At 38.8% G+C, this 27,701-nt stretch overlaps 1 protein-coding gene across 1 annotated transcript; it reads right to left on the bottom strand.

The window, feature by feature from the left end:
• Positions 1-3,978: 3,978 nt before the first annotated feature.
• On the bottom strand, positions 3,979-9,190 carry pold3 (polymerase (DNA-directed), delta 3, accessory subunit). Its single transcript, XM_047368801.1, has 12 exons — positions 9,038-9,190; positions 8,596-8,651; positions 8,089-8,188; positions 7,941-7,980; positions 7,670-7,802; positions 7,315-7,567; positions 7,154-7,226; positions 5,650-5,794; positions 5,404-5,507; positions 5,155-5,234; positions 4,981-5,059; positions 3,979-4,425 (listed from the first exon to the last, which is right to left on the bottom strand). Exons 1-12 carry the CDS (start codon positions 9,092-9,094, stop codon positions 4,220-4,222), a joined length of 1,326 nt encoding a protein of 441 aa, XP_047224757.1. The 5' UTR covers positions 9,095-9,190; the 3' UTR covers positions 3,979-4,219.
• Positions 9,191-27,701: the final 18,511 nt, after the last annotated feature.

The following is a 27,701-nucleotide window of genomic DNA, read 5'->3' as shown; positions in this document are numbered from 1 at the left end:
TGATGATAAATAGAATCCACCTGTGTGTAATCAAGTCTCCGTATAAATGCACCTGCTCTGTGATAGTCTCAGGGTTCTGTTCAAAGCCCTGAGATCATCATGAAGACCAAGGAACACACCAGGCAGGTCCGAGATACTGTTGTGGAGAAGTTTAAAGCCAGATTTGGATACAAAAATATTTCCCAAGCTTTAAACATCCCAAGGAGCACTGTGCAAGCAATCATATTGACATGGAAGGAGTATCAGACCACTGCAAATCTACCAAGACCCGGCCGTCCCTCTAAACTTTCATCTCGAACAAGGAGAAGACTGATCAGAGATGCAGCCAAGAGGCCCATGATAACTCTGGATGAACTGCAGAGATCTACAGCTGAGGTGGGAGAGTCTGTCTATAGGACAACAATCAGTCATACACTGCACAAATCTGGCCTTTATGGAAGAGTGGCAAGAAGAAAGCCATTTCTCAAAGATATCCATAAAAGCTCTCATTTAAAGTTTGCCACAAGCCACCTGGGAGACACACCAAACATGTGGAAGAAGGTGCTCTGGTCAGATGAAACCAAAATCAAACAGTTTGGCCACAATCCAAAACGATATGTTTGGCGTAAAAGCAACACAGCTCATCACCCTGAACACACCATCCCCACTGTCAAACATGGTGGTGGCAGCATCATGGTCTGGGCCTGCTTTTTGTCAGCAGGGACAGGGAAGATGGTCAAAATTGATGGGAAGATGGATGGGGCCAAATACAGGACCATTCTGGAAGAAAACCTGTTGGAGTCTGAAAGAGACCTGAGACTGGGATGGAGATTTATCTTCCAACAAGACAATGATCCAAAACATAAAGCCAAATCTACAATGGAATGGTTCACAAATAAACGTATCCAGGTGTTGGAATGGCCAAGTCAAAGTCCAGACCTGAATCCAATCGAGAATCTGTGGAAAGAGCTGAAGACTGCTGTTCACGAACGCTCTCCATCCAACCTCACTGAGTTCCAGCTGTTTTGCAAGGAAGAATGGGCAAGAATTTCAGTCTCTCGATGTGCAAAACTGATAGAGACAAACCCCAAGAGACTTGCAGCTGTAATTGCAGCAAAGGGTGGCGCTACAAAGAATTAATGCAAGGGGGCCGATAATATTGCACGCCCCACTTTTCAATTTTTTATTTGAGAAAAACGTTTGACACATCCAATAAATTTCATTCCACTTCACGATTGTGTCCCACTTGTTGTTGATTCTTCACAAAAAAGTAGAATTTTATATCTTTATGTTTGAAGCCTGAAATGTGGCAAGAGGTTGAAAAGTTCAAGGGGGCCGAATACTTTCGCAAGGCACTGTATATATATATACAGGGGTTGGACAATGAAACTGAAACACCTGGTGTTAGACCACAATAATTTATTAGTATGGTGTAGGGCCTCCTTTTGCGGCCAATACAGCGTCAATTCGTCTTGGGAATGACATATACAAGTCCTGCACAGTGGTCAGAGGGATTTTAAGCCATTCTTCTTGCAGGATAGTGGCCAGGTCACTACATGATACTGGTGGAGGAAAACGTTTCCTGACTCGCTCCTCCAAAACACCCCAAAGTGGCTCAATAATATTTAGATCTGGTGACTGTGCAGGTCATGGGAGATGTTCAACTTCACTTTCATGTTCATCAAACCAATCTTTCACCAGTCTTGCTGTGTGTATTGGTGCATTGTCATCCTGATACACGGCACCGCCTTCAGGATACAATGCTTGAACCATTGGATGCACATGGTCCTCAAGAATGGTTTGGTAGTCCTTGGCAGTCCCATCTAGCACAAGCATTGGGCCAAGGGAATACCATGATATGGCAGCCCAAACCATTACTGATCCACCCCCATGCTTCACTCTGGGCATGCAACAGTCTGGGTGGTACGCTTCTTTGGGGCTTCTCCACACCGTAACTCTCCCGGATGTGGGGAAAACACTAAAGGTGGACTCATCAGAGAACAATACATGTTTCACATTGTCCACAGCCCAAGATTTGCTCTCCTTGCACCATTGAAACAGACGTTTGGCATTGGCATGAGTGACCAAAGGTTTGGCTATAGCAGCCCGGCCGTGTATATTGACCCCGTGGAGCTCCTGATGGACAGTTCTGGTGGAAACAGGAGAGTTGAGGTGCACATTTAATTCTGCCGTGATTTGGGCAGCCGTGGTTTTATGTTTTTTGGATAAAATCCGGGTTAGCATCCGAACATCCCTTTCAGACAGCTTCCTCTTGCGTCCACAGTTAATCCTGTTGGATGTGGTTCGTCCTTCTTGGTGGTATGCTGACATTACCCTGGATACCGTGGCTCTTGATACATCACAAAGACTTGCTGTCTTGGTCACAGATGCGCCAGCAAGACATGCACCAACAATTTGTCCTCTTTTGAACTCTGGTATGTCACCCATAATGTTGTATGCATTTCAATATTTTGAGCAAAACTGTGCTCTTACCCTGCTAATTGAACCTTCACACTCTGTTCTTACTGGTGCAATGTGCAATCAATGAAGACTGGCAACCAGGCTGGTCCAATTTAGCCATGAAACCTCCCACACTAAATGACAGGTGTTTCAGTTTCATTGTCCAACCCCTGTATATATATATATATCTGTAAATTTTTTTTGCAGTACTAGAAGCATTTATTTTCCATTTTTTGACAGTAGATAGATAGGAAAGAGGGAAAAGAGAGGGGGAAACCTTCGGCAAAGGTCACTAGATCCTGGACTCTTCAGAAAAACCATGAATAATACAAATTAGGAAATTTTAGGATTCTTAGTTGAATTGTATTAACTTCCTAAATTTGTAACTGATTCGTATGTCGTTCAAGGAAATTGGCCAAACCTCTCTACAGCCCTTAACAAAATGGAAAATTAAGGACAATAAAAAAGTATAAAAAACAGAAAACTAAAATAATAAAATTTTAAAAAATAAGAAATATAAAACAAGTCCAATAATTTTTATTATTTTGCTTCTTATTAATTTTTAAGTCCAAAAACAAGGACTTTAGGTTTTTACATTCTCTTGGCAAAAACAATCCCTTCACCTAAAATAATAAATACCAACAGCATTTCTTTAAAAATATTAGTCCTACTGGTCCCTCATCACTTTTTATATCTTGATGGAAAATCCTGCGAATTGTCAAAAATAGTAATGAATTCAAATATAATTGTACCTGATTCTTAGATGCATTCAGCATATTAACCGATTCCTAATGTTGGTGTACTATTCTTAATAGACTCCTGTAAATCACACTGAATTCTTGAAAATATTCATGCAAATTAAGCCGAATCTCATTTTATCTTCTATCATCCCTGTGTTATAACTGAATCTTAAGGCATCACAAACCAATATAGAAAAATCCCAAGAATCCTCTCGGGTTTAGCCGTTCTTATTATTTGTGATCTGCGTAGAACAATGGGTTTAATTTCTACAATAAAGAGAAACATATGTTGATACCTTTTTTTTTTTTTTATACAGTGCATTTAAAAATGTGGTTTCCACTGTAGTTGTTGCCAACTTGTACCATTTTTCTGCTTTCTTGGGGTGAGGAAAAATTGCCCATGGATGAGCCTTTATTATGGATTTAGTACTGGACATTTTTAAGTTACGCAGACATCTATGGCTAATTTGTTTATTAAATAATAATAATAGGTAGGAGTAAGTGGTAGGTTTTTCTTAAATGGTGCTATGTCACAATAACTGTGAATTAGAAAATGCTCATTTCACAGCCGAGGTTTGATAAATTAATAAAAAGCTATAGCAACTGTTTCTTTACAGCTGTAATGCAAAGTAACAGTACAACTCAAAACCTTCAGTGGATTGTGGTCCTATTTGCTAAAGACACATTTGTTAACTAAACTTGTTAATTGCCCAACATCATCAGTTTGAAGTGTGTTATTTTTTCAAAAAAAGAAGGCCGACAATTAATCTGCCAGCCTCCGCCATAGATCACAAGGAAATCACAGTTTCATGTTTATTGATTTGGACATGGGATACATTTGATAGTCAATAAAAAACAGTGAGAAACAAAATAACAATCTTCCTGAACTAGACATGTTTAAAGGCTTAAGTCCATTTGAGACGTGCTTTCCTGTCATTCAACTGTCCGTGTTTGTGAGCTAAGTCGGTTTATCTAAACGTCTTTGTGAGATATCTGCAAACACGGCACGTCGTTCTTCAGAGCCAACAGAAACGTCTCTGTCATTTCTTCTGGAAAAATCCCATAATAGAAGCTTGTTTGCTTCCTTTATTTGAGCTGGCTGAAGACTTCTTCTGAGTTTTCTTCTCGTTGTCTTTGCTGCTTGATGTTAGCTTTGCTTTAATGTTGTCATGTGGAGCTCGTTTGGTGCTTTGAAAGTCATCGTCTGTCTCAGAGTAAGATTCACTCACGTATCCTTTTTCTGTCACTGTGGAAAAGAAAACCGGTGTTGGAAACGAATGTGTACAATAAACCTGCTTTACACTAAAACGGCCATTATCTTGTTTAGGAATTTATTTTTTGAGAAAGGAAGATGCGAAAGTTACAGCAACAACAAGGGTATGCTTATTCAGTTCATTTTTCCTGTTTATGTACTTTAAAAAAAATCAGTTTTCAGAGTATTAAAAATTAAAGTTTACTATAATTCTACAGTTGAAATTGTTTTCCAAGGCCAAACTTTCAATATAAACCCTGCAAACCAGATACCACATTGATTAATATCTGGATGGATGGATGAACAGACATTTGGATGGAATGCCAGATGGGAAGAATAGAGATAAACGGATAGATGAATAGGTAAATAAGCAGATGGATAAATAGACTGGACTGATGGCCAAAAAGACAGATTAATGAAAGAATTAATAAATGCATGGATAGCCGAATGAATTTATAGATCATTCAATGGTTAGATAGACAAATGCATAGAAGGATGGACAGACGGATGCTAGAACAATGATCAAATTTAATATCATTTTGTTCCTACCAATGCATCCTTCCTCATCCATAAAGTTACGAGACTTCAGGACTCTTCTCCTTTTCCTTATTTTGGTTTCAGAGCTCACCTACACATAAACAAATGCAGGTCCATTAGGAGAAAACATTTAACATTTCAGTCATCTGCCATTTCTAAATGACTGATCCAATTTTAACTACTCACATGTGAATGCTGGACATACTCAGGCTCCTTTTCAGGACTCGGCTCGCTTATTTTCACCAGAGATGGAGAATCTGGAATAACTGGTAGAGAAAAAGATAAACATCAGACAGTTTTCTGGATCAAACTGACAGGGGATCTCAACATTTACAACAAAAACACTCAGTTCACAAAAACTTGAAAGCACTATCTCTTCCATTAATCATTAAATACGTAACAGAATTAAAGAAGGTAGAAATGAAAACAACTGACCGTCTTCGTCACTGACGTCTGGTTCTGGTCTTTTGATCCTTCGCCTCTTTTTTTTCTCCATTTTCTCCTCCTCACTATCAGACTCTTCTATTCGCTTTGTTTTGCTTTTATATCATAAACAAAGTACACATTTATTTAAACAGATTTCAAACATTCATGTTTTTAATGCATACTGTCTCCAGTTTGATAATCTGATGGGACCGTTTCATTGGCCACAAATATTGATGGCGGACTGTGAAGACACACCTCCTGGAGTCCGTCTTGGCCTCCTTCTGCGGCTGCACAGCTGCGGGTTCCTGTTCTTCCTCTGGTGTTGGACTCTGATGCTGTGGCTCTAATGCGATAGGCAACTGGGCCTCCTGCTCCTTCTTCACAGGTTTGTCAGGTTTTCCTGGAGCAGTGACAAATCAATTCAATTTTTTAATATAGATCCAATTCAGAACAAATGTAATCTCAAAGCACTCTGAAAGCAGAACAGATCCAGCTTATATACAGAAAAACAATCATAAAACCAATCTTTTATCAAATGATGAAAGATTTCTACTTGAAGAAGCCCAGCTCTTTGCATGAAGACATTAACTTTGAAGTGACCCCTCCTCCTGAACGAGGATGCGGAGACACAGGACAGTTGATCGCATATTTTACTTGGCAGCAATCGTTTATACTGATCAAGCATGTGACGACGGTGGAACGGAACAACTCTATTTTAACAGGAAGAAACCTTTGGTAAAACCCGGCTCAGTTTGATCCGTTGCAGCAGTTGTTACGGGTAAGAGAAGAGCAGACAGGAAGAAAAGAACATAAACGGTATTTAGAGATGATCATCTAAGAGAGAAACACCGTTAAACAGATAGTAGTAAAATCTATCAAGTAGGATGAACAACAGGAAATATAAGTCAGTGGCAGCTGTAGCTCCTCCAGGGGCTCAGAGGGAAACAACAAACATTAAAAACAAAAGAGCCAATAGGGAAAAAAACAACAGCTCCTAACACCATGTCCAGTAAAAGTTGAATGCACCAATATAACTTCGCCATGGAATTTACAGTAAATATTTTACCTGAGGGCAAATATGTAAACATACACATACACAATTAAGCCTAATATTATTTCAACAGAACATTTAGATTTTAAGTTTTTCTTTATCTCAGTTTGTTTCCAGCAAGAAAAAAAAGAGACATTTTTATATCTGAAATGTAAAAAAATATGAAAAGAAATAAGTTTTATTTAAATAAATCATGTTGGATTAAATTCTTATTTAATCCATTGAAAACTCTGTATTGACATTACAGCAGTTAAACCCTTGTTTTCTTTGCTGACCAGCCTTTTGCATTGTATTTTGGCAATTCAGTGATGAGCTGCAACAGTTTTAGGTTGAAAGGGCTCCTTGCCATCACCCTAATCTTTAGTTGGAAGAAATACGTAGGTAAAATTAAAAGATTGCTTTAAACCTAAATCTGCCAGAAGTATGAACAATTTTGGCCTTAACTCATAGATGGAAACAAGGATGGACAGATGGATTACAAGTTTGTAAAACAGATGGACAGACAAACTGATGGATTGATTGATGGATAGATGAGTAAAAGGAAAGACATAACTAGATGGATAAAATCTTTAGACCAGAGGACAAAGTCTGGAAAATCTATTACATTTTCTTTCTGCACACTACTCCAGACCTGGTAAACAACTAAATCAAGTTTAATACTTTCCAGACTACAGAGTAACCCTGCAAATCTCCAATAATGTAACTCACTTGTGGTCTGAGGTCCAAAAAGGTTGGCTATTGGACTGGACTTTGGTGCCGGTTTGCTTTTCAGGGTCTCTGTCTAAAAAACAAAAAAATAAATCAACATCTAGATCTCTACTTCTCTATACAAACAACTGCCTATAAACAACAGAACAAAAACCTCATACCACAGAAGAGTCTTCTTTTGGTCCAGACTTGACGTCTTTGCTGTTATCCTGAGTCTTAGGTGCAGATTTGTTTGCAAACATTCCCATGATGCCTCTCTGTGGTTTACTTGATGGTTTGGAGGCCAAATTGGCATTCCCGTTCACGGCAGACGTTTTCCTTTCAGGCACCGATGGAGCTTGCTGGATTTCCTGGACCTGCTGCAGCTCCACAGCAGACATGGGCACCGCATTGGCGCATCGAATTGCGCTGTATCTGCAAGTGAGAAAGCCAAACGGGTTTTAACAGCTAAAAGCATTAAAACCAGCAGATTTTTCTAATAAATCCTAATTACTGCTCCAGTAAAAGCAAACACACCTGCTGCAGCTCTGCAGGTTGTCTTTAACAACATCATAGTCGACACTGTAGAGTGGGCCGCTGTCTTTGAGTAAAGCTTTCTGCACGCTGTAGACATGAATACTAACTATCAAGCTCATCTTGGATTTGAAATCTGCAGAAGAAAAACAGATTTTAATTTCACGCTTTCTGTTTGTTAGCCACATGGTTCATTAAAAACTCTTATAATAAAACAAAACTGAAGACTCATTCTGGACAAACTAGTTAGGACTAAAATGAGAAGCAAACACACCTTCCAACTGGTCCTCTCTGACAACAGACACCTTGTGACACTAAAACAAAAAAAGAAACAACAACCCCAACATAAAATGAAATCAACTTGACATTTTCTGTTTAATAAAAAAGATGCGATGAGCATCAGAGGAGCTCTTGTTACATACTGTTTGACCTTTGTCCTCAAGCTTCCCAGATACGAGGTAGGTGGCGTGGAGCTGAGGTGAACTTTCCTTCCTCTTGTGCTCCAAGTAATGGTAAAGCATCCTGAAAACACATTTTACATGCATTTAATTTAGGAAATACTGCTACGTACATGGTGTTGGAGTCATTAAAAAATTTATTTTATTACTCTTTCAAATGTAATTGTTTGTTTCGACAAATCACCCAAGCTTTGGCAAACATACCTACTGGTAGTTAAAAAGAACTGGTGCAAAGTGAGAACAGGCTTTATATCGCACTGCAACCATGTTTGGACCATTTGAAATGTAAGTCACATGAGTTTGTGGCAATTCCAGACAGATGGGTAATTTATTATTAAAAATCTAGTTTTTTGATCTTGCAGGAAATTGAAGACAGGGACTAAAGTCTGTAAACACAAATTTTTTCCACACACTCTTCTTCTTTCTATACATGGAGAACACTAATAGCTAATTTAATCTAATATCACTTACTGTTTAGCTGTGTTGACATGGACTCCGAGAGTGAGACTCAGCCATTTATAGGTTACCTGAAAAATATGAAAAAGATACATAGTATTTACATATAAACCTTTAAACTGTATGTTTTCTGCTGTCGAGTCCTGCTCTAAAGCAGCTGCTGGGGTTACATGCATTAAGTGAAACAACTCAGCTATTAAAACAATTAACTGTCGCGTTTAAGCGACATTTTTGGTGTAAATTTCAAGCCGAATATGTCAGAAGACCTGAACTTATTATTTTGTATAATAACAATCTCCACACCCATGAAAACTGCATTCTAGAAAGCTATAACATTTAACTGTCAGATTTTCTAACGTAATTCCGCGGCTGCTTTTCTTAAAGCTAGCTTATGTTTACACGTCTTAACCAAAACACTAAATATGACAAAACACGCCACAGATTGAAAGAAACTTACTATCTTGTTGTGGTCGTTGACAAATTCGTCAATATTGTCCAAATAAAGCTCATCCATTGCGTCGGTCTTTCTTTAAACACCTAGCTTCTTGTAATTTGACTGCGCGGGAAAGCAGTTTATTTACTTCCGTTATGATCACGTGTCTGACCTGTGTTCCGGCGCAATATGAAGCTGTAGGCTGCCCTCTATAGGCTAACAGCAGCTTCTGCAGTTAATCACCGATCACCACGGACTCAATTTAATTTAAAGCCCGCACTGTAATAAAAATAGCAGATAACATCTGAGGAAAGATGAACCCAAATAGATGAGTGAAAAGATTAACTACCCAAAATGACTTGTTACATATTTATGAACCTTTCATTTCCGTTTTTGAAACTATAGGTCATTAAACATTACACTGTTGCTACTAAAACAAGGTAAAAGTTATTAGACAATCATTTCTGTTTATTTAGTGGGAACAGCGATGGCAAGATCCTGCCAGAGTATCTTTATAATTACCATCAGTTAAGCAGGTATAGACAGTGGATGGATGCATAAGTTGCCATCTCCATTTTTCATATCTTCTGACCTTTTTCTCAAACGTCAGTGTATTTTTGGGGAACCTATGTGATGTACCAACATTAAGTAGTTCATACTTGTGAATTGTATAAAAAATCACACATAGTTTTTAAAGTTTTTAAGTTATAAAAGTCTGAAAAGTGTGGCATGCATTTGCATTTAATGTGCCTCATTTTGCCCATTCTTCTTTGCAATGTGGCTCAAGGTTATTTAGACTGGATGGAAGTATTTGTGAATATAAAGCGTGATAATCTCAATTGGATTTTGGTCTGGACTGTAACTGAGCCATTGTAACACATCTGTGGTAGTTGTGCCTGCATGTTAATGATGGTTGCCCTGTTTAAATGTGACTTTGCCCCAATCTAAAGCCTTTTGCAGCTTCCATCAGGTTTTCTTACAGCAATGTATTAAGCTCTACTCATCTTTTCATCAACTAGGCAAGATTTGCCTTGTCCTGGCGGGTGTGCTTTGTGTCACACTCTTTCTGCTTTCAAGGATGGATTAACCAGAGCTCCATTAAATGTTCAAACATCAGCATATTGTTTTCTACCCTAAACCTCCAACACAACTTGACTTCTGACCTGACCACTGTGTTTCTTGGTCCTCATCATACTGTTTGTTCAGTATTGCTCTCATTTAAACTGTAAAAATAACAATTTGGTAGAATTACCTTTTGGCTCTGCTTTATCTTCATCGCAAGAGATCTGATCAATGCGTTTATAATTGCAGTAAAGTCTTAATCTGCCCCTTCATCTAATTCATCAAACTATCACTCATAAACAAGACAGATATACTGTAGCTGTACGTTGGTTGAGGCAGAGGTTCTTCCCCTGGGAAATGGTATAACATTGAATGACACAACATATAAAAGTTAAGAGAATAAATTTGTGCTGGTTAAATAACAAATATTATAGATTATAAAAAGCTCTAGATGGAAACAGTGCTGGTTTTAAAGGAGACCTGGCCAAGTGGAAGTGGGTTATAATAAATGGAGAAAGAGGAGCTCATCTCTGAAGGATCAGCAGGGGGTCAGTCCCATTAAAAACATTTGATACTTAAATGATTAATTTGAAATTATATCATGAGATAGTTTAAATCTCTTTTTTTTTTACTGAAGGTAAGGCATTTAAAATAGATAAATGGACAGACCTCAGGGTGTGCATTTGGTCATCATTATTCATCAACATGCATGTGAAAAAAAGAAATTGATAACAGGTCAGCAGATGCCAGTGGATCTCCCTGTTATGATGTGTTTTCCTAGGACCTCACTGTTCAGGAAGGATGATGAGGACTGAAAAATGAAACCACTTTTTCACCCTCCATCATATCATAGAGGAATAATAACAAGTGTCCTTTGATTGTTCAGTGGCCAGATTTTTACTTTCTTTCTGGGGGTTCTGCATGCCATTTCTGCAATTATGCATTGTCTGGGAAGTGGGAGCTCAAACCCCCCACCAACCAGATGCAATGCTGGGAGATTTATTCTGCATCTGTGCTGTCCGAGTTCGAGTCCAACATAAACCAAATTCTACCAAACAAAACACAACAAAAAAACAGTGGTAAATTGGCTTAAATTCTAAGCTGGAACACAGCCAGGTTCTTAGTTTGAGATGTTACTATTTTTGTGCTGAAACCTTTCAAAACATTTAATGAGGAAAACAAATATACAAACAAGTAAATGTATGACTACAAAATGCTTTTACTGAAATGTAACTAGTAGAATTTGGTGGCATTTCGGGTGTTATTGCTTAATCTATTGTCATAAAATCCTGCATTGGTGGAGAAAATGTAAATTTTTAAATAAAAGTTCAAAAAGTCGTCTATAGAAACCTTTATGTTTGTGTAAAAGGTTTTGAAAACTGGTGAAAAAGGAGAATATTTATTTTGGCAACAATAAAAAAAAAAAAGAGGAAACAGCCCAAATTATGACATATGGACAAACATGGAACAAAAGTGAACCTTCCTAGGAGTGGTTAATACCAGGATTGAGAACCACTGATCCAAAGTGCACCACACAACAACAAAAAATCTGTTTTTAGGGTGGCCTAGTCAAAGTCCACTTGTAAATCCAATTTTTAAATTGTGGCATTAAATTTATATGGAAAGAATGGTCTAAATATTTCCTACAGAGATGTAACAGATTCACTGTTAGCCGCTACAAATGCTTGACAGTAGTTGTCTCTACCAAGGGTGATGTTAATAGGTTTAGGGGACAATTACTATTTCACATAGGCCCAGGTTAGTTTGGATAACTTTTTACTTTTTATAAATAAAATCATCTCTCTTTCTTTCTGCTCTCGGTGGAGGTGGACGCTTTTTCTCTGTCTCCCGCACCCCTCCCATATCTGCCCTGCTTCAGCTCTGTGTCTTGTCTTCTTTTTGGAGCCTCTTCTTGCATATCTTCCAAATTCTGAGTTATGGATTTGGTCAGCTGGTCTCTCAATGCAACTGATCAAATTTTCTCGATGAGATGACAGGGTGAAGGAGAGCCCAACTTGTCCAGACTGGACGTTTTTCTCCGGATACACAATGGACTCCTGGCAGAAGTGAAGGATTGTGTGTCTGTCGATAATGTCAGTCGAGGATGTGGAAGATGTGTATATAATTGGATGTTTGATATCAGGATTTCTGCTTTTTGGAGTCAGCGGTTACCTGGCATATCGAGAAATTTGGAGAATGTCAGCAGCTGTTCTGGTCATTGTAAGGCTGCCTGGCATGTGTGATGGGATCTTCAGAGCGATCAGCACTCAGACTGAGATGTCACGTGAGCTGAATCGCAGACTGGATGTGATCCTTAGGATCGCAGGCAGGTTGCGGTTCCTGGACTCAGGGGTGAAATGGGATAAATCTTGGAGAAAGTTGTTCGCTCAGATCTGGCGAAAGATCAGGAATTTGGCTGTTTGGATTTGCATTTGAGAAGCACCAGCAAGACTCTCAAAGCTGACAGAAAATTAAGAGTCAGCCTAACCCAAATAATTATTGTTTTCCTGACTCTGGCTCCCCTGCACGGCCTTGATGGCTGGCTATCTTCAACTTCTCCTGGAAATTATGTAAACATGATGGTCTGCTCCCTCTGCCCCCTCCCTTCCCCGAGGACACCTGTGGACCTGTTCAGAACTTTGTGGCCGGTTGATGAACATTCCTACGTACCATCAAGGACAATGGCCTCTGTGACAGTGCTTCATGGACTTACTTGCACACACTCACTTGCACACACACACATGCTCAAGATAAACATATGCACCCCCTCACACCACCTTCACTGTTCCCGGCATGATGTTGTTTTGCATATGTGTTGCTTCTTTGTGCTGAGGTTTTTTGCAATTTCAAACTGTATCCTGCTAAGGATAAAGTGTGAAATATGATTTTTTTCCCTCTACTTACCTAATGTGGCCTCTTTTCTCATCTAGCAAGGGCAGCGCCTGTGAGTGGGCAGCAAAGCCTCGGTGACCCGTCCCCCCCTTGTCTTGTGTCATGATGTCTGTTTGGATGGGTTGTACTGGAATTCTAATTTCCCCTCGGGGATCAATAAAGTATCATTGAATTGAATTGAATTGAATCTGAAAACTGCTTTTTGTGTTTACTTATCAGCCCTATTAACAGATACCTGAAGCTGAAATCCGCCTACATAAGTGCACATAATGAGAAAAGTGACTACATTTGTCTCAAGAAAAATAAAGTCTGAGATATCTGAATCATTGGTTGTTGATGGAATGAAGCACATTCTGAAAAGCTAAAATGTTAATTTCAGTTGGAAGAACTAAATTGCGAATTGCCTCTGCTAAGATCACATCTTTATTATTTCATATCACATCTACACATCAACTAACCTCAAGACTCTAACAGGAGTTTCAGCAAGTCTGAATGTTGATTATGGTCTAAACAAGCAAGACATCTTCTAAACATCTTCAGAGCAACACACTGTGATGAAGCTGTTTGTAATGAAGCTGTGTGTGTTTTTTTTCTGTACTCAGTATATGCGATGCAATATTTAAATGTAATTCTCTATTCAATGTGCTGCTGCTGCTGCTGTGATGTTGGTTGCTGCCTGACCACTTCCAACAGAAATGTCAAACAGAAGGGCAAAGACGTGCTGCAAAGGCGGGAAAAATATTCCCCTAATGATGACGAGGAGCAAGACTAATTGTCTGAACCTGAAGATGCAGAACAGACCGAAATCCTCAGGTGGATCAGACTCGATTTGGATCGTGACCTTCTGACATATTTTTGCACCACTTACCAGACGTTTTTGCATTCCACAAAAACTCATTTACCAGAATAAAGATCCCATCAAAGTTTTTTTCTATACCTGGTTCAGTTGGAGATGACACATTATTTATTTTGATGCATTAGTTTCTACTGTTGGAGCTGAACAAAATGGGTTATTCATAACTTCATCTTTGTTTGGAAATGACTCTGTTCTGCCAGAAATGCTATGGGCTTTAAGTGTTGTATCCTCAATCAGTTATATTTCCCACCTTCACTTGCTCTTTCCAGAGCTGTAAGCATGTTATGGGATTTAGTTATGGATACTACAACAACATATGAAGAAACTGTATGACCTTTCGTTGCAGTGACAGCTACATTTCTTTGGAGTGGTGTCTTTAGATTTATTAGTCTAAAAAACTAAAACATTTGTCTGCGTTCTTTGCAAAACAGCTCAAGCTCAGTCAATCTGGATCCAACGCATGGATAAACATGAGTTTTTAATCCTTACCATGTATTCTCGATTTGATTTAGATCTGGACTTTGTCTGGGCCATTCTGGCACATGCTTTAATCTAAGCCAGTCCACTGGTTTTTCCTCAAGGTTGTTGTTCTGCTAAGGAGAACCTCTGCACCAGTCCCAAGACTTTTGAGGCCTGTACCTGGTTTTCTTTCATGATTATTCTTTATTTATTTCCTTCCATCTTCACTTCAAGTCTGATCAGATTCCCTGTCCCTGTTGAAGAAAATCATCCCCACAACATGATGCTGCCACCACCACAATGTTTCGCATGGTACGTTCAGGGTGACATACATTGTTGATTTTCCTGCACATATAATATCAGTTTTGACATTTTTTCGTGTTTGCTGTGTATCAAACATGGCTTGGTGCAAACTGCAAACAGGATGCAGGACCCAAGCATTTTGGAGTGCACAGATAATAGTTGTTCTGTCACAGATTCTCCTATTGTAGCTCTGGGTCTTTGCAGCTTCTCCAAAGTTATCACAGGCCTCTTGCCTGCATCTCTGGTTCCTTGCCTGACCTATCACTTTAGGCAGGGCAAGGAAGCACGGCGCGGTCATCAGAGAACGTTGAAGCGATATAAAGGAGGACCATCTCCACTGTAATTATCTTTGAAATATGTCAATGTGGAGATTCATTGTGTTTCACTTTCCACGCTGTGCTCACTAAACAAACTGCCGGTATCAGAGGTATATGTCTAGATAAGAAAATCATTCTAAAGTTTTTAATTACAGATCTAATCTCTTTGTTAAGTTACCAATGTGACTCAATATCAGAGCTGTTTCCAACCTGCCGCTTCACACAAACACGAAGATGAGTCATAGTTGTACGTGATGAGAGTTGCATCAAACAGGCATAAATTCAGATGGTGTTTCCGTCAAAACACTAATGGATAACGTCCTCCCACTGTGCATATTAATGTGTACCATCATCTGATTTCTGACTCCAACATGTTCAGTTCTGCATAAATCAGAAGTACTTTATCAAGCAAACATGCCAAACAGCTGCAGAAATTAGCGACACAAATGATAAGTTTTAGCAAAGTGACTGATGCTGCCTGGTTATTCTTATGGTTTTTAATCCATCTCCAGACCTGTGAAATATTAACATTTCATTCTTCTCAGCTATGCACAGGAGCCTGTCTTTAATAACTGAGCAGTGTTGTGCTTTCACCATTGCCCCCATGAAGATGGCATTGATCTGAACCCGACCCAATACTGATGTGATTTCTTGATCAGATGTGAAGCTGATCCATCCACCCATGTAGACACCATGCACCTGTGCTGCTACAGGTCTTCTCTTAGCTGATTTGACTGAAATTTTAATCTTACAGAAACAGTTATTGCAGACTTCATTTCACAATTATGCACTACTTTGTGCTGGTCTATCAGATAAAATCCTTAGAAAACAGATGTAAATCTAACAAGTTTTAACAATGTTTTTATGTGTTAACATATGAGCAGAGCTTATTACTGGAGCCTACAGTCAATGGGCAGCCTGTTAGTCTCCTGCTCAGACTTTCTTGCTGTTTAGTTTCCTTTGGAGATTTTTTAATGATGGAAGAGAAAAAAAAAACAAGCAGTTATTTGTTTTCTGTTTTGTGCAAACAAAGTGTTCAAAGTAATGTTGCATTCTTAAAAATAGTAACTCAAGAGAGAAATGTGTGCTTTACTCTGGGCTTTACAGAGGAGCAACAATAAGCCTCAGTGGCAACATAGGGCCACCCCAGTTACAGAAAGTTGATTTTTAAATTTGTTTAAACTTTAAAATTCAGGCACAGGATACTTAGGCTTTAGAAATGCTGGCAGTCTGTTGCAAGAATTTGACACAAGTTACATTTAGAAAATTCCCAGAGATAATCTTCATAGTAAATGTGCTAATGCTGCCAATCGCCAATAAAACTTCCTCAAAAGTTTTAAAAGTTGCTCTTTTATAAAAGTACCAAATTCGTATTTTGTTGAGCTGTTTTACTTCACCTACGCTCATCTCATGAATAAATAATCACAATTAACAACAGAAAGGCTTCTTGATTAATTATTTTACATGATGTAACTGCTTTTTAGGCAAGTTTTACCCACATTTTCACCCCAGCATCGTACAGCTGACAGTTGGTGATTTAAAATTACCTTTGCGTTCTGAAGTTGCTCATTGCATAAACATGTTTACAATTAAAATACCTGCTATATGACATTATTGACTCAAATCATAACATTTTTAAAAAATATGATCACAAACTTTCAGGTCCTAACACTTTCCTCAACAAACTATTTACATTTATACAGTACATTTTTTAGAAGGAAATTACAGAACCCTATATTGAGTTGTGCAAAACACAAAGCATGTGAGTAGCTTATTCATATGATCTTAAACAACACCATCATCAAAGACTACATTAAATAATTCAGTAGAAGCATCCTGGTATATAAATGTTGGTAGATACTTAAAATCACATATTGGGATCGGAGTTCTCCACAAAAAGATTCATATTGAATCTTAAAATCTTTGTTCATGTTACTCTGAATCTAAGCTCTGCAGATAAACAAATAGCTGTTACAGCTTTGGGATAACTTGAAATGCTGTCTCCTTCCATAACTGCTTGTGCCTCTTGATGGTGCTTCAGCTTAACCTTGTGCCTTGTATGACGGCATTAAGTTTTCTTTTAATTTTTAATTTGTAAAGATTTTGCAGACCAACACAAAGAATCACAAAATGGTGTGAAGCTTGCAAATACATGATTTCAAAAGGAGTGTAATCTAAACATTGGGGAGGTGAAGACTCCAGCAACAGTTAAAGTCCTGAAAAACCAACAGACCAACACGTTCTGGCTTGAGTCCTTCCTCATGGTCATTCAAATCGACAGATATGATGAGGCTTGTTTATCAGAATAAAAGTACCTTTTAAAAACAACCTTAAGGTATTAAACATACTTTTCATTAAGCCCACATTTCTGGATTAGAAATATTTTTTTTATTTTCAATGGTCTGATGTAATGTTCTAATGTTAAATGTTGTGTTTTTATTTGGTGTAAGAGGAAAATAATCAGGATTAACAGAAATAAAGGTTTGAAACATCTGTTTGGAATTAATTTATTTGATGTGTTTTGCTTAGTGAACTGAACTGCTGAAATAAATGAACAATATTCTAATTTGTATGAGATGCACATGTAGAGATGAAATTTTTGCTCATGCCTCTTTGTAAAACAGTTCAAGCTCAGTCAGATTAGATGGAGAGACTCCTGAACAGCAACTTTCAAGTCTTTCCATGGACTCTAGAATGGATTTTTTTTTGTCCAAACTCTGGACCATTCCACTGTAGCTTTGGCTGTATGATTAGGCCCCTGGCTGTGTGATTATTTTCTTCCAGGAGTGCACTGTATTTAGCTTTATTAATTGCCTCTTCAAGTCTTTCTTGGTCCTCCTGAATAAAAAAACAAACCCATAACATGATGCTCCTTCCAACATTTTCCGTTGTGGGGTTGGTGTGCCGCGGTGATACACAACGTGTTTTCCAAGTAGACAAAAAAGTGAAACTATGGTCTCAATTTGCATCTTTCCCACATGTTTGCAAACTGCAAACATACCTTCAGTTTAACATTGGCTTTCCTCTTGCCACTCTTTGGTAAAAAACTGATTTGTGGGGTGGACAATGAAAACGGGCCAGAATAAGAATCAATGCTACACTTTTCAGACTTTTATTGGTAAGAAAATTCAAAAACAATGTATTATAATCTCAATAAAAACACAATGAAGTTAAACATTGTAATGTGACAAAATCTAAAAGGCTTCAAGGGATATTAATGCTTTAGCAAGGCAACATTCATCTATAGCTATGACCGTAATTATATCCGTATATCCATCTGTATATCCTGTGCATTTTGACCCATCTGATCTAAAGTCTAAAGACCATTTCAAACCAGGACTAGGTACTTCAAAGCCCTGTAAAAAGCTATTTTTAAAAGGAAGATTAAAATAAATAAGGATGGTTTCAGATGTGAAAGGAGTCACAGAAATTAGTCTGATGAGATCTTTGATGTTTGACCTGGGTTAAACCTTGATGATGGATTCTTTTGTAAGTGATATATCTGTATAAGAAGGAAAATGCAAACCATTCAGCAAAGAAAAACAGGCTCCTTTTATTCATTTGTAAAACTATTTTTGCACTTGTAGAACCTGCCAACATGTGCTGTGCTGTTGTCCTCTGATAACACATTTCGGCTGCTCCAGTGCTTCAGATCCCTCAAAGATATCTTCTCCTAGAAAGATCTATGATGAATGTATTGGATATCCCCCAAGTCGCCTCATTTCACAGACTTGATTGGTTTTCTGATTTAAAACATCTGATAGCTCAGAGAAGTAAGGTGCCCAAATCCAGCTTCCTAAGTATTTGACAGAAGTCACGCCCTCCCTTGTGGTTCTCAGGGAAGCAGACGCATGTGAAATAAGATGTACACATCAGAGAGATCCTCAAAGGAACACATGAAACAAACAACATACTGTCCTACCTCCTGTATGCATCTGCTTCAAAAGTGCTGATGCTTTTTCATGTCAGGAATCCCACGATGATGTGCTACAGCGCAAAGATGAACATTTTGACAACATGTTTTCTTCCCAAAAAAAAGCTTAAGGCATTGTTGTCATTACACATGATGTTGAATATGAAGCATAATTGTCTATGTTGCTGGAGGGGAGGTATTGTAACTGTGGTAGAGATGAAATGTATCACTCAAACAGGTTTTGGTCTCAGCATGATGCTTCGGAGCCACAGAATCATGAAACTGACTGTAGCTTGTGAGGAGGCACTTTGAGCACTCATTTCTTACTGATGATGTCAGTGGTTCACTTCAGTCGAACATTTTGAAAATTTTGTTCTCTTTAGTTGAGAAAGATGTCTGAATTGTGAGAACCATCAATCCAGTCCTTTAGAAGTTCCTGCAAACAATAATTTGCCATTTAAAAAAGTTATGACAGCTGTGCAAACTTTACATTCAGCTCTGGGAGACATTTTGAGTTTGCAGGCCACCTTCTACTGTGGGCCATGGATCAATTTGCTACAGACTGCTCTGAATGTGTATGGTTAAAACACGTTTTACATATAGTGGAAAATCTAAATACACCCTTGGTGTTTCCAAAATAATTGAGGAAAATATAAACCAGATGTTGCTAATCACATTAACATCATGCATTTTATGATAATTTTCAGCAAACGTGACATCCTCTGTAAAAGCACAAGTTCGAAGAGTTTGTTTCTCTGGAGCACACAGATGTGTATTAACACAATGCCAAGTTGGAAAGACATCAGCAATGACCTTAGAGAAGCAGTTGCTGCCCATTCAGCTGGGAAAGTTTTTAATGCTTCTTTCAGACAGTTTAAAGTCAATCACTCTACAGAGACAAAGATTAGTAAATAGTGGTTGCTCCAGGAAATTAATGCGAGGGTCAGACCGTGCAACACCCGGAGAAATTAAACAAAACCCAGGAGTTCCATCTGAGACTCTACATGCCTGCATGATCACTACATGCCTGTTTGTTGAATGTCAAGGTTTGTGACAGTACATTTTGAAAACAACTGAAAATATATGGCTTATTTGGAGGGGTTTCCAGCAGAAATCCCTCTCTCTTTGACAACGATATGTCAGATTGATTTATTTATGCAACGTTATATCTGACTGAAACACGAGACTTCTGGCACAATGTCCTTAGGACAAACGAGACAAAAGTCAAATTATTTGCCCATAATGCACAGCACCATGTCTCTGGAAAACCAACATGACTAAAAACCTCATGCCAACTGTAAAGCATTGTGGTGGAGGGATGATGATTTGGGCTTGTTTTGCAGCCACAGGCTCTGGGTGTCTTAAGGTCATTGAGCTAACCATCAACTGTGAGGATCCAGCAGTCTTGGGAGATTGTCCCTGGACAGTTTCTCCCCTCTAGGTTGAACCAGTAGTCCGATGTTTACCCTCTGCTCTTAGTGTCTTCTGCCTTCAGCTGCCACGCCTGTTGCTCATCATCTTCATCATCCTCCTGCTACTTGAGATCACTCAAGAGGTCAGCGCAATGCCAGACTGTTAAAGTCACCATAGTGAACATTTGGCCCATTAAGTATTTAAATCTTATTTGAAAATATATTAGAGAACTTGTATTTCATCTACTGGCTACCTCATCTGCCAGAAGATATTACCTACGCACAATGTCCTGCCTCTCAGCTCTCCTCTATTCCTTTGTCTCCGTTCCACAGAACATCCTTGACCTCTGCAGGAACCCCCTCATCCTCTTTAAAAAGACAGACCAGTAGGTCTGCTTTTCAGTTCAACTCTGAAATTTTCCCGGAACACTAGCTCCACATAGTAATATCTCTTCTCTCTTTCCCAGAATCAAACCGGTGCCCTTGTCAGTGAAAAATACTCCACCCCCTTTCTGTAAAAAAACATAAAACATTAAAACTGCTCTGCTTGCATCTTTTGGTCAGGCTTTGCAGACTGTTTTTACCATTCAATATGACATCAACTCCTATGCTAGTATGATTCCAGATTCAAGTATTCTGGAGTCAAAATTGAGGTCATCTGCCTGACAGCTGCAGCTTGAGGCACACTGGGTCATCAACAGAACGATGATCCCAAACACCAAATATGCAATGGAATGATTGAAAGAGTGAAAAAAATTGCAATGGCCAGGTCAAAGTTCAGACCTCAAACTGATGGAAATGCTATGATGGGACTTAAGGAAAGTTGTACTTTGGAGGCACCATAAGTGTAGCAACGCTGTACTGAAGAGTGGACAAACTTTTCTCGCAATGATGAGAGAGACTGCTAAAATCTTTCAAGCAAATATTTCAAGTTATAGATAGTTTTGGGATAATGAGCTGTACCCTGTATTTCCATGATCTTTACTAATAGTCATTGGATTTCTTTCCCCATGACAGTGATAAATCTTACACTGCCGTACTTTTTAATCAGATAGTTATTGCCATAAGTTTGTGATACAAGGACCCAAACACAGGCAAAAACACTTCAGATATTCTCTACTCTCATGTTCTAATCCTTGTTTCTGAAAACCGAAGTAATTCAGATAGCTCTTCATACCAGTTAAGATACTGACAGCTCATAGTAGCTCAATAAAACCTCACTTAAAAAAGTGAGATTTAGCCTTTTTGGCGTGTAGACGGTGCACCTTCTGGTCGCGGGGCAGGATTTTATTTTACAAGTTTATAGCTTTAACTGTCCCAACCTGACTTTGGACATTGCATCTTTTTTTTTTTTTTACCTAAAAAGAAACAGCCTAATAAGTTAGTCTGAGCATACATTCGCAAGCACTTTGATTTAGTTCTGTCATAATCATGCAAAAAACATTGTTTTAAGACAGATTAAGTTGGATAAAGCTGCTACTTGTCTAGATATTTGGATCAGTCATGCACAACAAATTATCTTTGTATCTTTTCAGGTTTGGCCACTGTCCACTGAGCATGTAGGTTTTGTGGATTTACTTCAAAACATATTACATTAGTATATATATTATATTCAAGGCATCTTTCTCAATATATTAGATGTTCAATCAAAGCCCTTTAAATAAAACACTTTTTTTCCCTGACATTTAAGATGCTTGTTGTGTTTCCAGGATCACAAGATGCCTTTTCTGGCATAGTTTCTCATGACCTCGCTTCATGCTTTTAGATTACCTGTAAGATATCTAGGAGGTTTAAACTCAAAGGGAAAGCGTTGGCTTTTTCTAAGTACTGTCTAAGAAATTCAAAGGCAAGGAGTTCAATAACCTTGAAGCAATGGATTCTCGGAGGAGATAGAAAAGCCCAGGAAAGCTTAGTGGGAGGTGTCGAGTGAGTGAGTGAATGAGTGGGCTGTGAAGATTCGACAGACGACAAGTTAGATACATGATTCTCAAACTGTGGTACAACTACCATTGGTGGTACTTGGACTGCCTTCAATGTTACTCAGAAGAAAAACTTGGTATCATAATTATTTGCAAGCAAACACAAACAAATTACCTGTGATGTACAGCTGCTGGGTTGCAAAAGACAAGAAGATGAGTTCTTCAAACATGTTTATGTTTGCTTCATTGAAATCTTCTCAAAGGGAAGTACGGGGGAAACGTTTTGAGAACTCACAGTCCAAACTAAAGAGGACAACAGTGAAGCATCTGCTGGTGGATAGTTATGCTGAACTGGATCATGGATTAACATCAAGCCTAACTTAACCATATTTTAATTTAAAGTCCGAAAACCAATGGGATTAGCTAATTAACACAGCAATGCATGCTAACAACATCCGTATTTTGTACTTTTAAACACTGCCAGAAGAATCCATATTTATATAAAATTTTAAATAGGTAAAAATAATCAGTAAAGCAGTTAAATCGTTTTCTTGCTGCAGCTTTCAGTAAGCGTTAGCTAGAACTGGACAGGACTTTGAGTTCAGGGTTGATAAGAAACATCAGACTTAAAAAAACGTTTGAAAAACTATTTTCCAATGTCCTTTCAGTGTACTGATTTTAAAAACGTCTGTCACGGGGGCAGTACTCTGCTCAGCATTTACTGAGCTGGAGCTTGTTAAAATACAATTGAGAAGCACTAGATCAAAAAGGCTGAATGTAATCATGACGAATTCAGTGGCTACCAAAAGAGTAAACCTAATTGTGTTTGTGATCTTTTTGTCTTGAAGGTATGGCATGTGGGGCCCAGCAAACTACCTTTTGTTACTGGTCATTCAAATGTGGTGAGGGATCTTGCTCTCTGAATGTTCTGAGGAACTTACAGTAACTTGTTAACAGCAGACAAAATCAGACTGACTGCCATAATTATTCATGTCTGCAGCTGTCATTTCCCCGTGCCAGTTTGATCCAGTGACCTTCCAGTCATTTGTCTCATTTTTAAAGCCACTCAGCTTCATTCACCCTGAATTTTAATGAGTTAGTTTGTCACTCACTCCGTGTACTCAAACTTTATTTGCTGATTTTTATTGAAATTACATGCTGGCTGTTGCTATTGGTTTTACACAGACAGGCAGTTGTGGCTGCGCCTCAGGCCCAGTGTCAGGCTCAGTGAGCAGGGAGGATCATTAGCTGTCTCCCCGAGGATCTGGTCCCTTCTCAGCATCCGCTCTGCTTCATCCTCAGCCCTTTGTGGCGCTTGCTGATAAGGCCGAGCTAATATCTGCTCAGTCTCAGAGTGCACTGGAAATGATTGGCACAGGCTGAGCTGCTGTCCACTCCATCAGAACAATAGAACCTGGAATCTAGCTGCAGGGCTGTTGTTATTCTGTGGTACGAGAGAGAGTATGTACAGCACAAATCCCAACCAGGTGTTAAAAACAAAGAACGAGCATGAAAGATAAACTTAACAGCTGTGTTGTAAACAGTGTAATGGTTTCAACTGCTCACATAGTCCATGCCCAGACTGTCAAAATGCCCTCGAGTGAAATAATGTTAATGGTCGATTAGACAGACAGGTGACAAAATGAAGAAACAATTCTCTAACAACAAGGAATTTAGCTATGTGGTTATTTATTGTGAACAGTGTAATTGAAGTTTGTCAACATGATGGTGGGAGCACAACACTATCCTTTCAGAATATGTTCAATTTAGTCCTAAGACATTTGTTTTTATTTGGTGATGTTTGGTATCCCTTTGCCATGAAGGAGACGATGATGGAGCGGTTGATCGTTGGAGGGTGGACCGTCAGGTTAGGTCGGATGTTGGGGGTGCAGGGAGGTCCAACAATGGTTCCAAGGAGGAGTGGCTGCAGGAGCAGTGAGGAGATTTTTGGAGGGGATCCAGAGGAGAGCTTGATAGTGAACTCCTGGAAGCAAGGAGGCAGAGGACTGTGGACCTGAAGGAGGTCTAAAGAACAGGTATCTTCCTGGAAGGAAAACATGAGAGGTAAGCTACAGAACACGAGTAAGAGTACGCAAAGAGTAAGAGGTCTGATTAGCACTCAGTAAGTGATAACTGTCTGGCAGTGAGTCCGCTCCTCCTTATGCTGCTCTGGATTGTTCTGGACAGGCTGCAGCTGTGGGGACGCGGCTAGTCTGACCCTGCAATCAGAGAAGGTGAGGCACACACACACACACACACACACACACACACACACACACACACACCTGCACACTGCCCTGTTGACACTACATATAAGAGGTGTCAGCTCTCCCAAAAAAGGCTGTCCAAACTAGTATGTGAAATCCTGATCCTGAAAATAAAAACAACTGGTGCCAGAAAACGTCAGCAAAAGTCTTGTGCCATTGCTATGATCAGTAAAGGCTGTTTCATCAACAACTGGGAGATCTGCTCAGAATGAATGAATTCGTTCTCTGTGTTAAATTTTGCTTTATTTCACTTAGAAATCCAGCTGTTTTAGCACCATCCGTTAAAGGAAACAAGGGCGAGATCTGCAAGAATTTGAGCTTTAACCCCTAAAAACACCAGAGAAATATAAACTCTAGGTATCATGAATTCAGTTATGCATAGGTTTTGTGTATAAAACCTGTAGTGCACAGGTGATAAAAGCAGGAGAGACACCCCTGTGTCAGATGAGGAAGCTGAGGAGGAAGCTGAGATGAGGAAGATCTGAACATCGCTTTTAATGGCATCTCCCCTGTGATCAAGTCTATAATAAGCATTGATAGATATTTGAAAAACAACTCAAACCTGCAGCTTTTCATTGCATATTAAAGATGAAAACAGTCTAAGATCGCACTGTTGGCCCACAGTACAATGCCATATGTTCTTGGTGTAATACAGTTTGCAAAATGGTGTAAAAACTTGAATTGTTTTAGAAGAGCGAAATCTCCTCTGGAGTATGTCTCCCATCTGGTAAGCAGATAGCTTCACACCCCCATGAGGGGTTTGCCTTAATTCTCCAAATGGAGATCACTCAAAGTGCTCATTATTTCTACTCTCTGCCCTCTCAGAGAGACTGCTGAGTAGAATATTGGCTAAAAGAGTTTCTATAATAAATGAGACCACAATCTTGTTCAAATTAAATTTTCCAATTTAAACAGGCTGTGAAACATTGAGAGTTTATTTGCCAGAGAGGTGAAATGCATTCTTCCAGGTCCCAAAATATTTCTGAAGGCAGTCAATTTTATTAATGCCGTTTGTCAAACTTGAAGGTGAAAAAGAAGACACAAGGAAGGAATGATGGATCAGCAGGTAAATTATGTGCAGACTGGTGGCTGAGTCATTGGTCTTCTAATGCTCTTGAAAAAAAATGAGGAACAGCAGTTTGGGTGTATATGCTGGAGTGTTAGGAGCCTGCTTCACCCAAAATAGGCCACAGTATCAGCAAGAATACATGGAGTGGTGAGGGAGAGGGAAAAAGGAGGTGAAGAAAGAAAATATGGTAAACAACAATACTTGAATCCTCTCGCAAAGGCTTATGATACGACTCGATCACTCTGGTTGTGAAGGGATTGTCTGGACAGCAGTGCTGACATCACACTTAAGACAACTCAGGCTATTTTCATTGGTCATTCCACGATGGAGAAATGACCATCATGGAGCCAGAGTGCTACCAGATCAGGGGCATCCCCGTCTATCTTAAAGAAACTCTTGAAGACCTACCTCTTCTTCTACCCTCACATTTACCCTGTACTTCACTACTCCCTCTACTGCACTTCCCTCTATGCCTGCACTCTATTTCTGCACCGTTACCTCAGACAGAACCTGACCAGTGGTCTTCCTTGTAAGTAACTTATTGATATAAACATTATCGCCATATCCTTATTTGTGAGTCACTTTGGATAAAAGCGTCTGCTAAAAATATGAACATAAAAATAGATCATGACAATAAGAAGTTTACATGTTACTCAAGACATTTGGTTGTCAACTAAAGTCAATACGTAATTTTGCGAATAAGTTGAATAAGACGTCTTTTATGTTTGCAATTTCTTAGTGGTGGCTGGAAAGTTGTTAGGTTCAGTTTTAATTTTAAGCGTTTTAGGTGCAGTCACATGAATTATTTTGGTAGCAACTCAAAACAGGTCCGCAGGGTCAGGGTTTTCTACTTGGTGCTCATAAAATAGTGTACAGCTAGAAATGTTATTTAATAAAACAAATGAAGACGGTCTGCAAATAAAGCATGTTCAGAAATGGGAAAACATGTCATAAAGAGAAAATACAAACAATATACAGGATAACCATAATTGTTTAAAGATGCTCCATCAACTCCTTAGTTCCACTTTCATCTCTACTGACTTTCTCCATAATAAATGCAGAATCATTGCAAATCTTTTTAAAAAATGCAATCATAAAGTAGAGACCATATTACCTCTTTTTATCTGTATTGATGTATGATACTGTTTTCACTATAAGAAGATATCAGAATCTCATACCTTGTTGTACAAACTATGAAATTAATCCAGAAAGGTGTAACACTTTATAACCATAGGGAAAAAATTGTATTACACATTAGTGCTAAGCAAAAACAGTAGCATTATATTTTTTGCATCTGTGATTTTAATCTAAAAATAAATTAAAATTTAAATCTCAATATCAGAATTCGAAGAGCTGATTTGATTAAATTTCTCATATTAGTGAGAAAAGTCAGGTTCTGCCAAATAATTTGTTTACTACTAAAATAATGAAGCTCATCTCTGGCGGATCTGGCAGATTTTCTCTTCATGTCATTATCTCTCGGTGCTCCAACCATGACGTTCCAGTCTCCAGCTTCAGTGGCTCATACAAAAGTCATTATTAACATTATTTCCCCATGAGCGCTAATAGCTTTTTCTAATGAAGTTGGCTTTCTGCTAGTCTATTATGCTGTTTTTGCATTTGTCTAGATTTTTTTTAAAGCTGCCAAACATGAAACATCCACAGAAAGAATAAAATGCATGCATTTAAACTTATTAGCAAACACCCTCTTCCTCTGCGAGCTCCCTCACACACAAACACAAGCCTTATTCCCTGGATCCTTGCTACCAGCTCTGCATGCTAAATCCTAATCTTCTTAATCATTAAAAAACCACACTTAGAGCTCAACAGGCTTCTGCAGACTTCTACTACCAGATCTGCATGATGGTCATAGGTCTCACAGTGAGCTGCATATCAATACCCTGCATGTCAGCGTGCAGCTTAGTCATCCTGAAGCCTCATCAAAAGACTCATGGAGAATCTGATCCTCAGATTTGCCTGAACGCGGCTCAGTGGGGTTGTCCCAGGCTGCACTGTGGAGAGCTGTACAGTATTAACCTACCAAGCTTGCAGCATTTTGTCTGCACAGATGGGGCATTCACATTTGATAGTCTAAGATAAAGGTATGAGATTATTGATATTATATACGTCCATGCCACCAAATAAATAAAATATTTTAAATTAAGGTTGGACTACAATATTTAATAAGAAAATGTTCTAGACTGCCTTAGTGCTGCTTT

This window comes from Girardinichthys multiradiatus, chromosome 6 (assembly GCF_021462225.1).
Source record: "Girardinichthys multiradiatus isolate DD_20200921_A chromosome 6, DD_fGirMul_XY1, whole genome shotgun sequence".
Taxonomy (NCBI): domain Eukaryota; kingdom Metazoa; phylum Chordata; class Actinopteri; order Cyprinodontiformes; family Goodeidae; genus Girardinichthys; species Girardinichthys multiradiatus.
Note: the sequence above shows the minus strand (reverse complement) of the source record. Positions and strands in the feature narration are given on the sequence as shown.

Coding starts and splice junctions, on each gene's coding strand:
- pold3 (XM_047368801.1), bottom strand. CDS start 9,094: ATGGATGAGCTTTATTTGGACAATATTGACGAATTTGTCAACGACCAC. Junction 8,652..9,037: donor TCAACGACCACAACAAGATA/GTAAGTTTCTTT, acceptor CATATTTTTCAG/GTAACCTATAAATGGCTGAG. Junction 8,189..8,595: donor CATGTCAACACAGCTAAACA/GTAAGTGATATT, acceptor ATGTGTTTTCAG/GATGCTTTACCATTACTTGG.